Raw genomic sequence first — 15,000 nt, 5'->3', positions numbered from 1 at the left:
ATAAGAATTGCAAGACCACCATCACACACTTTACAGCCCCTGTAACATAGTCAAATTAAAAACAATCCTGGAATACCCCCTTAAAACCATGACCAGTCTCCCTTTCTCAACTACAGGAAAACACCCTCACAGTATGATGCAGTAACCGCCATGCTTTACTGTAGGGAAAGTATTGGGCAGGTAATCAAGAGTGCTTGGTTTCCTCCAGACCTGACGCTTAGAATTGAGGCCAAAAAGTTGAATGTTGGTTTAATCAGACCAAAGAATCTTGTTTTTCACAATCTGAGAATATTTTGAAGATTCCAGATGGGCTTTCATGTGTCTTTGCTGAGGAGAGGCTTCTTTCTGGTCACTGCCACATAAACTCCAGATAGGTAGAGTGTTGCAGTGATGGTTGACCTTCTGGGAGTTTCTCCTATCTGTACACAGGATCATTGGAGCTCAGCCAAAGTGACCATTGGATTATTTCTCACCTCTCTAACCAAGGCCCTTCTCGCCTGATTACTTAGTTTGGTGGGGAGCCAGCTCTAGGTAGAGTCCTGGTTGTTCCAAATTTCTTCCATTAAAGAATTATGAAGGCCAGTGTGCTCGTTGGAACTTTCAGCGCAGCAGAAATTTATTTGGACCTTTTTCCAGATCTGTGCCTCTAGACAATCTTGTCTTCGAGCTTCACAATCAGTTTTTACTTGTGGCTTGGTTTTTGCTCCAATATTATCAGCTGTGAGACATTATATAGACAGGGGTGTGTCTTTCCAAATCATGTCCGTTCAACTAAATTTACCACAGGTGACCAGAGAAATGGGAGGCCTCCAGAACTAAATTTTAAGTGTCAAAGCAAAGGGTCTGAATAACAGTTTTTAAATTCTGATTATGGGGTATTGAATGCCTGATCATTGAGGAAACTTATTTTTAATTTTTGTTTAGCATGAGGCCCTAACATAACAAAATGTAAAAAAAAAAAGTAAAAGGGTCTGAAGACTTTCCGAATACACTGTATAGTATAAACAGCTCAATGGTAGTAGCAGCAGACCCAACGTTGTAGGTGGATCACGATGGTAGCATTTCATATCATGTGAAAAAGAAAAATGATAGCACAGAATGGGCCAACGCAACATTCAGGAGGTAAAAAATAAATAAAAATAATAATAAATATATATATATATATATATATATATATATATATATACAAAAGCACATTATAGAGCCGACATATTTGCTGTCTCAACGCCTGTCTTGACTCTTGAGCTCTGAGCATAATATAGTGCAGACAGATTCCCTTTAAAGGGAGCCTGTCACAATGAAAATTGAAAGAAAAATTTAGAAAAAATAAATAAATAAATAAATAAATAAAAGGAGGAGAGATAAAAAAAAGAGAGAGAGTGAGTGAGTTATTTTTGTGTGAAAAGCACTAGGATATGAAAACAGTAAAGTATATCTGTGCTCATTTTGGGTTAAGTAGGCAGTTCTACTTAGTGATTTACAGTTAATGGTGTATGAACACTTTTACATTGAAAGCTGTCAATCACTGCGTAGGACCACCCACTTGACTAATTAGCCCAGAATGGGCAGAGATTTATCCTGGAACATTTACCACAAAACTACACAGTATATCAATCTGTTCAGCTCTTCCTGTTCTATATCACGATGCCTGCAGATTAGACTGTGTTTATAAGTGACAGGTTCCCTTAAAGTATGCAAGGCAACTTAAAGGGGTACTCCTCCCCTAGACATCTTATCCCCTATCCAAAGGTGGCTTGCATTGAGGGGGGCGGGGAGTGAAGTCACAATACTCCGTCCCCTGCATCGCCCGTCATCAGCCATAGAGTGACCCTTGCTTTGTGCAGCTGAGAAAAGGGGGTGCTGCAGGAGAGATTGTGAGGGTACCCAGCAGTGATACCCTTTGGATAGGGGATAAGATGTCTAAAGGTGGAGTACCCCTTTAACTTAAATAATACAATTTAACATAAAACATAATGTTCATGCAACATAGCTTTAAGCACGTCACAACTGATCACAGCACCACGTATTATGTGTTTTATAAACTCCAAACACACTGTACATCACCTTTTAGGATCTAGAATACTCAAAAACAATGACAATAAGTCTCCATGACATGCTGTAGGAATGACAGAAAAAAGGTGAATGAGGACGGGGCATGAAAGGTCTGCATGTATTTAAGTCAACTGAAGCCATTTTTGAAATGTCATAATGTCTGTAGCTTCAACATGAAGGTGTTCTTCAGAGACCCTCATTACTGAACAGAAGGTTCATGAAATATGACACAATAGATCACCTACAAAAGGGCCAAACCAAAATTACCAAGGGCTATTAAGATACTTACAGTATATGCCTGGATAGTACTCAAGTAAAACGTATTCTCTATCCACAGGATAGGGGATAGTCATCTAATCAAGGGGGTGCGACCGCTGTGGCCCCCCTCGATCTCCTGTACGGGACCCAGCTACTCAAACATCCTCTGGGCACTTCCGTCCCCACCCTGGAGATGAGCTTGAGTGTTGGTCCACTCAGACAATCACCAGGCTGAGACGGGACCCTATTAGTCAGGCCTTGCATAGGAGAATACGGGGGCCACAGTGATCGGACCCCCCAGCAATCACACACTTATCAGGTACTTATCAGCTGCTGTATGCTCCACAGGGAGTTCTTTTTTTTTTTTTTTTTCTGTCAAACCACAGTGCTTTCTGCTGACAACTCTATCCATGTCAGGAACTGTCAAGAGCAGGGGCAAATCCCCATAGCAAACTTATCCTGCTCTTGACCGTTCCTGAGACATACAGAAGTGTCAGCAGAGAGCACTGTGATCAGACAGAAAAGAAATTGAAAACGAAGAACTTCCTCTGTAATATATAGCAGCTGATAAGTACTGAAAGGATTAAGATTTTTAAACAGAAGTAATTTACAAATCTGTTAAACTTTCTGGCACCAGTTCAGTTAAAAAAAAAAAAAATACTTTTTTCACTGGAGTACCCCTTTAAATTGTAAGAAAAATTATTACTAAGCTTGATTCTTCTACACAGCATCTGAAACCCACGCCAGCACCGAGCTTCACAGGAACCCCACAAGTACATCCTCACATATTTCCACCCCAGAGATTGTACTTTATGTTTGGACCTGAGGAAGGCACTCTGTGTGCCGAAACGGGTCGTCCGTTAAGTCAAATAAAATAACTGTTCTGTGCTGGCTCGAGTCCCTCCATTTGTGACAACCTTCGTGCAGCGCCTCTAAGACCTTTTTTTATCCAATATCCACGATTTGCTCAAACTGGCCCTTGCGAAAGGGTCCAGTCCCGGTCAGAGTGCGGCAGACAAATACCTACCAATACCTTACTAACACCGGCCCACTGCAAGCATTGTCCCCGGGAAACCTGGGATCAAGGCTTGCAACTCTATCTGGTGAGTATATCACTTAGGAGTGGTGGAGGGTCACACCAAGTCGGTATACATATACGAAGGGAGCGCCCCCTGTCTCTTTTTTTCTCTCCTACATCTCCATTACAATAGAGAGGTAGGGAGGTGGGGGCCACTTGTTAAGGAGTTGCGTATCCCAAAAGGCATGGACAGGAGGCAAGTGGATAATATTTGGACACTTATCCCCTTCATCTTCTAAGCCAAAATGTTTTTCATACATGTATCATACTGTGAGTGTGGATTTTTAAATAGTCCTGTAATGAAGGTTATGTTTTAGGCCAGTGGTTCCCAACCTTTTTTTGCCTGAGTACCCCTTGGCAGTCCATTTCCAAAAATGGTACCACCAATATTAGTGACACCTTTGTAATTATAATAGTTGTTGTTTTTTTAAATGTTTATTCTTTTCTTTACTCCATATCCTCCCCCTGATCCTCTCACCGCCTATATACACAGTGACTCCATCAGCAGAATAGGAAGTACAGTTCTGGGGTAAAAGGGTACCTTCACATGGGTAAATTACCTCAGAGTTTCACACTGAAGGTTTCAGCTGAGTAAGATTTTCTGCAGCGGAATTTCCTCAGCAGACTACATTGACTTCATGGGATTTGCTGCAGAGAGTGGAAAACACAGAAACATAGCTGCAGCTGAAAAACTTGCAGGTAATCCACCTGTGTGAACATACCCTAATAGAGGATGTAAGTCAGGATCAGTACAGGATAAGTAATGTATGTACACAGTAACCCCACCAGCAGAATAATGTGTGCAGCTCTGATGAAGCACTACATGTGCTTGTTTCCTCCCCACCCCATTCACGGTGCATGTATCCTCTCCCATCCTTCTGCATGTCAGTCATGGGGGGGGGATCTCAGTGACGGGAGCAGTGTGACATCGGATCACTAGCACCAACCACATCACTGATATACCCCAACACACTTCCCCCTGTCACTGATATCCTCCTACACATTGTGCCCTGTCACTAAAATTCCCCCAACACACTGTCCCCCTGTAACTAACATCCCCCTTACACACTGCCTCTTTACTGACATCCCCCTCAACACACTCTCCCTCTGTCACTATCATCACCCTCACACACACCACCTCTTTACTGACATCCCCCTCAACACACTGTCCCTCTGTCACTATCATCCCCCTCACACACACCACCTCTTTACTGACATCCCCTCAACACACTGTCCCTCTGTCACTAACATCCCCCCACACACTGCCTCTTTACTGACATCCCCCTCAACACACTGTCCCTCTGTCACTAATATCCCCCACACACATTGCCTCTTTACTGACATCCCCTCAACACACTGTCCCTCTGTCACTAACATCCCCCCACACACTGCCTCTTTACTGACATCCCCCTCAACACACTGTCCATCCTGTCACTATCATCCCCCCACACACTGCCTCTTTACTGAAATCCCCCAACACACTATCCATCCTGTCACTAATATCCCCACACACATCACCTCTTTACTGACATCCCCTCAACACACTGTCCCTCTGTTACTATCATCCCCCTCACACACCACCTCTTTACTGACATCCCCTCAACACACTGTCCCTCTGTCACTATCATCCCCCTCACACACCACCTCTTTACTGACATCCCCTCAACACACTGTCCCTCTGTCACTATCATCCCCCCACACACTGCCTCTTTACTGACATCCCCCTCAACACACTGTCCCTCTGTCACTATCATCCCCCCACACACTGCCTCTTTACTGACATCCCCTCAACACACTGTCCCTCTGTCACTATCATCCCCCTCACACACCACCTCTTTACTGAAATCCCCCAAAACACTATCCATCCTGTCACTAATATCCCCACACACATTGCCTCTTTACTGACATCCCCTCAACACACTGTCCCTCTGTCACTAACATCAACCCACACACTGCCTCTTTACTGAAATCCCCCAACACACTGTCCCTCTGTCACTAATATCCCCCACACACTGCCTCTTTACTGAAATCCCCCAACACACTGTCCCTCTGTCACTAACATCCCCCCACACACTGCCTCTTTACTGACATCCCCCTCAACACACTGTCCCTCTGTCACTATCATCCCCCCACACACTGCCTCTTTACTGACATCCCCCTCAACACACTGTCCCTCTGTCACTATCATCCCCCCACACACTGCCTCTTTACTGAAATCCCCCAACACACTATCCATCCTGTCACTAACATCCCCCCACACACATCACCTCTTTACTGACATCCCCTCAACACACTGTCCATCTGTCACTAACATCCCCCCACACACTGCCTCTTTACCGAAATCCCCCTCAACACACTCTGTCCTGTCACTAACATCCCCCCCAAATGCTGCCTCTTTACAGACATCCCCCCCCAAAACACTGTCCCCCTGTGACTAACATCCCCCCACAAACTGAGCCCTTACTGACATTCCCCAACACACTGTCCTGTCACTAAGATACTCCCCAACACACTGTCCCCCATCACTGACATCCCCCAACAAATTGTCTAATCATTAACATGACTCCATACACTGCCCTCTTACTTATATCGCCCCAACACAGTCCCCCATCACTAAGATTCCCCCAACATTAATATCAGCCCCATACATTGTCCCCTTTTACCTAAATCGCCCAAACACACTGTCCCAGTCACTGACATCCCCAACACACTGCTTATGTCACCGAGATCCCTCCCAACACTTTCCTCATTGCTTACATCCCCCAAACACACTGTCCAGTCACTGACATCCCCAACACACTGCTTATGTCACCGAGATCCCTCCCAACACACTTTCCTCATTGCTTACATCCCCCAAACACACTGTCCAGTCACTGACATCCCCAACACACTGCTTATGTCACCGAGATCCCTCCCAACACACTTTCCTCATTGCTTACATCCCCCAAACACACTGTCCAGTCACTGACATCCCCAACACACTGCTTATGTCACCGAGATCCCTCCCAACACTTTCCTCATTGCTTACATCCCCCAAACACACTGCCCCAGTCACTGACATCCCCAACACACTGCTTATGTCACCGAGATCCCTCCCAACACACTTTCCTCATTCCTTACATCCCCCAAACATGCACACACACAGGCAGGAAGGAAACAAGGGCTCTCAGCGCTGCTTCAGAAGCAAACTTAGAACAATTGCAGAGCGGACTCTAAGATTGCTTGTTTCTGCCTACGCTGCCAAGCAGATTCCTACAGCTGCGTAGGCACAGGAGTGTGTGCCGCCTCTCAACTCGTCTACCGGCCAACAACCTTTCTGGACATGCCGCCTGCTGTAACGCTGATTCTTGTTAAAGAATACAGACGTGGCTGGAAGCATTAACCTGACACTGCTGGTATTTTGCCAGACCTCACATGATTCGGCATGACAGCGACCATCATTATGGATTTTTTTCACGTGTACCCCCAGGAGCGATGCTGCATTCCCCTGGTTCAGGCATTTTCTTTTCCTTGTTCTACAGGGTTTCTAATTGTTTTTTGACTGCCAAAAGGTAATATTGTGTGTGTGTGTGTTTGGTACTGCAGCTGACCTCCATTGACATAAAAGGAGGCTCAACTACAATACTATACACAGTCCATAGTTATGTGTGGCACAGGATAAAACCCATAAAGAGCAGTTAAAATATCTTAGGAAGATCGGGTTTACATACTTACCTTTGTGTGAAATTCTGCCACCATACAAGTCACTTAGTTAAACAAGACTTAGTTGTTGGACTTTGGACCTTCTTGAGGTATTGCCCTAACTATTCCCAAATAGTAACATTCAATCAGATATTACACAAGAAAAAATACCTACAATTTAAACACATTTCTATCACTGTAGATATTTTACACCCCTTTTTATAGCCAGCATCCTAATAGACAAAAGTGGTTATTTTTAACTTTGGCTGACACTGACATCTGTATGGCCTATTTAAAAGGGGTTTCCCATCTGAACCTGATGGATGGGGTGCCCTACTTATGCCTCTATTATGTACAGCAGAGAGCATCTGATTTCTCTATCCTAACACCTGCAAAGTAGTAGTATGTAAGGCCTAGCGAGCACATCATCCAACAGTAGCAACTAACTGGAGTTCCAGCGGCTCACTGCTAGAAAAATGCTATGAGAAATTGGGTTCTCCCTAAAAATCTTCATGGACACACCATGAAAAAGGCACAGTATTACGTTCTGTAATAAACAGTATATGCAAATAATGTATAGAAGCAAGTTGGGACAAAAAAACATAAAAAAGGACTTACTTTTAAAAACTCAAAAAATGCTGGCTTAGTGGCACATGTTTTCCTGAGGACCCCAACTGCAGTGCTGAAATTGTTGACATACTCGCTATAAGCATCAAGTACCATGGATTTTGAAAACTGCAAAAGAAAGTAACAAACGAGAAGTGTAAGTACTAAAAGCCAGTATTTGGTAAAATGCAAACAACAACTTAATACACAGGCCTGGTAAGATACTATTCATAGCAATAAGCCTTACTGAACGCTACCATGTCAGAGCAATGACTGTTCATATACTGTACATCTAGGTCTTCAAGTGACATTTCCCAGTAACCCACATGTGTTGCCTCTCATGGCAGGGCTCCCAGCTGACATTTTTCAGTAGAATAATGTTCACCCACACTCAGTAAGGGTTTCCCAGGAATGTCTCCAGATGGCACGACTTCTTTGTCCCGCTCAGTTTCCAGAAAGAGCCTTTAAATTATACCGTTTTCTCCTTTCACTTTAATATTGTAATCAGTTACAGATTTATTCTCCAATATATTCACACTTATGAAGTTTTATTTGATTCCAACAACTCCTTCTAGGTGCATTATTATTTTTTGTCAATGAGTGTATACCATGGATTACAATAATTTCCTTCCATATGTTTAATAGATGAATATTTTGGCTTTACCACAATTAATGTTTTGTGCCATATCTGTGATTTATGCATTTGCTATACATTTTAAAATGGAGGATTATTTGATCATTTTTTTCCCCAGGGATTTTAAACAGAAAAAAAAAACTTCACTGTAAGATGATGATGGGGTAACAGAGTTATTAGGAATAGCATTTGATACACTAAACATAAACAAGGACCCAATGTTGGTCCTGTCAGAGAAAAATGCAATAAACGACACTAGCTAAAATTATTAAACTTTTTTAAGGGTGCATGCACACCATGTTTTTGCAATACAGTTCCCATATCAGGTTTTTGATGAAAAACGGATTCCTCAAAACCTGACTAAACTGTATCAAAACGGGTGTACAAATTTTAACCCATATACGGTTGAAAACCTTATATGGTTTGAAAAATGATGTCCGGTTGCATCCTTTTTTAAAGGAAAAAACGTATACGTTTTAAACTTTTCACTCCATTTTAAATAAAGTTTCACTTGTTTGATTGAAATTCCAAGAAAAAAACTATGCAAAGTTAAAAACCGGATGGTGAAAACCATATGGAGCCGTACGCACATACCGGATGGTGAAAACCATATGGAGCCGTACGCACATACCGGATGGTGAAAACCATATGGAGCCGTACGCCGTACGCACATACCGGATGGTGAAAACCATATGGAGCCGTACGCACATACCGGATGGTGAAAACCATATGGAGCCGTACGCACATACCGGATGGTGAAAACCATATGGAGCCGTATGCACATACCGGATGGTGAAAACCATATGGAGCCATATGCACATACAGTTCTGTATGGTTCCCATTGACTCCCATGTTTAAAAAAAAAAAAAACATATACGGTTTAATACAGTTTTTCACCTGGACCAAAAAACGTGGTAGACTACGGTTTTAGGTACAGGTAAAAAAACGGACAAAACCGTATAGGTTGCAAAACGGACTAAACCTGGATGATGTGTTTGACATACGGTTTACAATGTTAAGTCGGTGCATACAGTTTTCTATACAGTTCCGTACGGTTTTTAACTTGAAACCATATACGGGAATTGTATAGCAAAAATGTGGTGTGCATGAACCCTAAAACACATATCATTAGAAAATCTAAACATTTTCCTCATTCAAAGGTAAACATGTTTTGTTCTCATTTTAGCAGAAAGATCAATGTGGTTAGATTCCTCTTCTCTGGAAGGTACCAAGTGTGAGAAGGTAAATTATTTTGAAAATGATCTATTTGATCGCCACTCGCTTCAAATTTATCATTATTGACAGCACATCCCCTGTTTGGACAAGGCAATGTACTGTAAATAATAATTTATACAACCAAACACAAGAACATGGGGCTCAACCTCTATATCATAGATATCAGGATGCAAAGCAGTCTATCCCAATAGCCATACACAAAAAAAGAAAGAAAAAAGCAGATATACTAAAGTGCAATGCATACCTATCAGTAACCACAATATTCTGTATTAAATATTCATCTTCATTAGCAAATATTATACAAAAATACATATACAGGGGTACAGAGGGAGCTCAAACATGGGTAAGCATATTATGGAAAAGTGATATTTTTGCATACATTGGGTTACTGTCGATTTGTCACAGGTAGTATAGACATTACACCCTGTTCCAAATTATTATTTATGCAAATTATATTTTTCTCTTTTACCTTAATAATTGATGTAAATAACAGTCTCTTATTATCAACTATTAAGAGTACAATTCAAATTTTATTGAACAAACCCCCTAATGATAACTTACTTAATAAAAAAACTTACAATGCACCGTTCCAAATTATTACGCACAGTAGGTTTAATAACACTTTGTATGTTGTTAAGAACTGAAAAGTGTCATTTGTTGTGTTTGCAGCATATTTACTGAAATCAAAAGCTATTTTAATCAAACTTTTAACAACATTTTAACTTTTTAAACATTTTAACAGGTCACGTTAAATTTTAAACAAAGGACCCCTTCTTCCCATGATTCCCGCCCAAAACATGACTCCACCACCGAATTGCTTATGTTGCAGCCTTGTTGGAACAGGGTGGCCATCCACCAACCATCCTCTACTCCCCTCCATCTGGACCATCCAGGGTTGCACGGCACTCATCAGTGAACAGGACTGTTAAAAAAATTAGTCTTCATGCATTTTTCTGCCCAATGCAGCCATTTTTGCTTGTGAGCATTGGTTAGTGATGGCCGAATAGAAGGTTTATGCACAGATGCAAGATTCTAGAGGACCCTACACCTTGATGTCTGTGGGACTCCAGAGGCACCAGCAGCTTCAAATATCTGTTTGCTGCTATGTAATGGTATTTTAGCAGCTGCTCTCTTGATCCGATGCATGGATTTGGAAGAAATCGTCCTTAATGTGCCTTTATCTGCATGAATCAATCTGTGCTCTTAATCAGCCACAAATCTCTTAATAGTGTGCTTAGTGATCACGCTTAGGTTTTCGTGAAATATCTAATGTTTTCATACCTCGTCCAAGGCATTGAACTATTTCACTCTTTTAAGCAGCAGAGAGATTATTTTTCATCCCCATATTGCTTGAAAATGATGCTCTGCTTAATAATGTGGAACACCCACCTTTAGTAGTTTTTCCTTAAATTGGGCTCACCTGGCAATCTAATTAAATCACAGGTGTCCGAGATTGTTTTCAGTGATCAAAAGAGCCCTGAGACACAATGCCATCCATAAGTTAAACTGAAAAACTAAATATTTAATCTTTGTGACACAAATAGAATTTGCATAATAATTTGGAACAGGGTGTACAGTCATGTGCGTAAATGTTGGCACCCCTGAAAGTTCTCAAGAAAATGAGGCATTTCTCACAGAAAAGAATTGCAATAACACATGTTTTGCTATACACATGTTCATTCCCTTTGTGTCTATTGGAACTAAACCAAAAAATGGAGGGAAAAAAAAGCAAATTGGACATAATGTCACACCAAACTCCAAAAATGGGCTGGACAAAATTATTGGCACCCTTACAAAATTGTGCATAACTAAGATTGCTTCAAGCATGTGAAGCTCGTTTAAAGTCACCTGGGGCAAGTAACAGGTGTGGGCAATATACAAATCACACCTGAAAGCAGATAAAAATGAGAGTTCACTTAGTCTTTGCATTGTTTGTCTGTGTGTGTCACACTAAGCATGGACAACTGAAAGAGGAGAAGAGAATTGTCTGAGGACTTGAGAACGAAAATTGTGAAAAAATATCAACAATCTCAAGGTTACAAGTTCATCTCCAGAGATCTAGTTTTGGCTTTGCGCAACATTATCAAGAAGTTTGCAACCCATGGCACTGTAGCTAATCTCCCTGGGCATGGACGGAAGAGAAGAATTGATGAAAGGTTTCAACGCAGGATAGTCTGGATGGCGGATAAGCAGCCCCAAACAAGTTCCAAAGATATTCAAGCTGTCCTGCAGGCTCAGGAAGCATCAGTGTCAGAGTAAACTATCCATCAACTAACCATTTAAATTAAATGAAACGCTATGGCAGGAGACCCAGTAGGACCCCACTGCTGACCCAGAGACATAAAAAAGCAAGACTACATTTTGCCAAAATGAACTTGAGAAAGCCAAAATCCTTCTGGGAAAACATCTTGTGGACAGATGAGACCAAGATAGAGCTTTTTGGTAAAGCACATCATTCTACTGTTTACCGAAAACGAAATGAGGCCTACAAAGAAAAGAACACAGGACCTACAGTGAAATATGGTGGAAGTTCAATGATGTTTTGCTGCCTCTGGCACTGGGTGCTTTGAATGTGTGCAAGGCATCATGAAATCTGAAGATTACCAATGGATTTTGGGTCGCACTGTACAGCCCAGTGTCAGAAAGCAGTTTGCGTCCGAGATCTTGGGTCGCCCAGCAAGACAATGACCCCAAACATATAACAAAAAGCACCCAGAAATGGATGGCAATAAAGCACTGGAGAGTTCTGAAGTGGCCAGCAATGAGTCCAGATCTAAATCCCATTGAACACATGTGGAGAGATCTTTAAATTACTCATGGGAAAAGGCGCCGTTCCAATAAGAGAGACCTGGAGCAGTTTGCAAAGGAAGAGTGGTCCAACATTCCGGCTGAGAGGTGTAAGAAGCTTATTGATGGTTATAGGAAGCCACTGATTTCAGTTATTTTTTTCCAAAGGATGGGCAACCAAATATTAAATCCAGCTCATTTTTGGAGTTTGGTGAGACATTATGTCCAATTTGCTTATTTTCCTCCTTTTTTGGTTTAGTTCCAATACACACAAAGGGAATAAACATGTGTATAGCAAAACATGTGTTACTGAAATCCTTTTCTGTGAGAAATACTTCATTTTCTTGAAAAATTTCAGGGGTGCCAACATTTACAGCCATGACTGTATATCTGATTTCCTTTGTGTACAGAGCCCACGGAGGCTGGATTAGTGCCATATAGGGAATTCATTCAATAGGTTATATATTATCAGTGGATTGGAGTGACACCCAGCTATAATTATCTGTATGTTTTCTTATCACTTATGCTGCTGTACTTTTTTTGGATGCTCCTCTGAGCATTTCTGGTTTATTATCTTTCACTTTGTGATTATTTTGTTCATTATTATTAAATATTAAAGAGAACCGGTAATTTAATAAAACTTTTAATATGTAGCTTTTTTGGTAAAAATAATAATCTTTCTAATGTATGTGCTGTTTCAAAGCTCACTTGTTTACTGCATTTGAATTTTTGACCACTAGGGGTCTCACTTCCACACCTGCCTGCACTCTCCGCAAAGTCTTGGCACAGACTGGCATGAGTCTGAATTTCGGGTGGGGCGGGATATCTGCAGCTCTACACAGCTCTCGCTCCTTGCCTGTCAATCAGGCATGTGGGAGGTCTACACAGCTTCTTGTCCCCCACCCCCTATGAAAAAGAAGCCGGCCTGCAGTGACTACTCCCTGTTCTATGCTGCGCTCTGGCTTGGCAGTGTGCATAGAACAGGGAAGGGCGGAAGTGTTCCCCGGCAGGCTTCAGATGATGTCACGCCTGCCGGGGAGCACCCCCTCCAGCGGGCTGCAGTGAGCAAGAAGAAAATGGACACAACATGTGTCTAAATTACCTATATGAAGAAAATAAAGGATCAGGGGATATCTCATGAAGAGGGGGAACTAGCAGGAATAGAAGCAATAGTGATTAACTTCATGACAGGTACTCTTTAATACCATATACCTCAAAGGAAATATCAGGGTTACTGGTACATGATGGATAGATGTAAATATTAGTATAAGAGACCGTGCTTCAATTACTAGATTTTATTATATTAAAACTTGAATATGCATAAAAATTGCACCTCCTGTCACAGGGCCCTTGTAGCAGGAATAAATGCACAAAAATATTAATAACAATATGAGAGCGCAATTTATCCATATTTATGAATATATCTACTGAGGTAAGGGTTGTTTCATATTTATAAAACGCGTCTAGAATTCTTATTTATGGACCCTTTACTACAGCAATAATATCCAGCAACGTATCCACACAACTAGTCTAGATATCCATCTTTTGGGACAGCACCTGAAAATATCCGGAAACCTTCAGAATACTGCTGACGTCAGCCACCTAGCCATGAGGACTCTGCTGGGTGATTCCATCTCTCCAAGTGCCGCTGCTACGGGACCCAGCAGGAACATCAGCACCTGCCGGCGCCCCTCACGATCTGTACAGCTCCATCTGGTCCAACAAATCTACGGGACTGTCTGATCATCAGCGCTTGCCCGTGCCCCTTATGATCTGTACAGCTCCAACTGTCTCAACAACCTGCGGTATCCACGAGGTTTGGTGCATACGGCCAAACCGCAGCAGTGCCTTCCAGCGCTTTCCATCCAGCGTGAACGACTGAGTCCTTAGCGCAACTATTCCACATCAGGAGTCTGACCCTGCAGGTAACACATCAGCAGACATTTGCTGACATCATATACAGGGGAGACCCCATCTTATGAACTGTATACTAAGTAAAATATATACAGGACTGTCCCTTCTATATGCTGGATCTAATGTAGTAGTGCCCAATTTTATGCCATTTTATTGTTGTTGTGCATTTATTCCTGCCATAAGGGCCCTGTGACAGAAGGTGCAATGTTTATGCATAATAAATAAATAATTTTATTGTATTTTTATGCATACAATAAAATCTACTAATTGAAGCACGGTCTCTTATACTAATATTTACATCTATTCATCATGTACCAGTAACCCTGGTATTTCCCTTGAGGTATATGGTTACTTTAGTTTCACTATATATTCCACTTAACACCTAAGGTATAGGTGTAATACCAAAGCATACCTCGGCAAATTAATTGTGAGCTGCACTATCCAAATTGTTTATACTACTCTTTAATTCCATTTAAAAAAGTAAATGGTTTTAAATAAAGGAGGGTTTTGACCTCTATTTTTTCTGAGTACAATGCAATGTTCTGAGGAGTTCTCTCATATTGGTGGACATATACCTAGTGCCATGTAATGATGATGATGATAATTATGATCATTGGTAACCAGAATGGTAATTGGTGCCTTTATATGGACTATCATACCTAAAAACGTTATTCTGTTACAATAAAAAGTACATAGCAAGCTGGAAGAAGGAAAGCTCCAAGGAGCTCAGAGGTACAGCTGATTTGTGGTTCAT

The 15,000-nt window shown here is 41.6% G+C and overlaps 1 protein-coding gene across 5 annotated transcripts in view; it reads right to left on the bottom strand.

Moving 5' to 3' along the window:
* ARHGEF10 (Rho guanine nucleotide exchange factor 10) overlaps positions 1–15,000 on the bottom strand; it is a 203,456-nt gene that overhangs the window by 86,992 nt on the left and 101,464 nt on the right. For all 5 annotated transcript variants that reach the window (XM_056565682.1, XM_056565685.1, XM_056565684.1 and 2 more), the window contains exon 14: positions 7,688–7,804. In XM_056565682.1, coding sequence (XP_056421657.1) covers positions 7,688–7,804 — 117 coding nt within the window. The remainder of the gene's footprint in view (positions 1–7,687; positions 7,805–15,000) is intronic.

This window comes from Hyla sarda, chromosome 3 (genome assembly GCF_029499605.1).
Source record: "Hyla sarda isolate aHylSar1 chromosome 3, aHylSar1.hap1, whole genome shotgun sequence".
NCBI lineage: Eukaryota > Metazoa > Chordata > Amphibia > Anura > Hylidae > Hyla > Hyla sarda.
The sequence above is the reverse complement of the archived record's forward strand: the minus strand, read 5'-3'. Positions and strand labels throughout refer to the sequence as shown.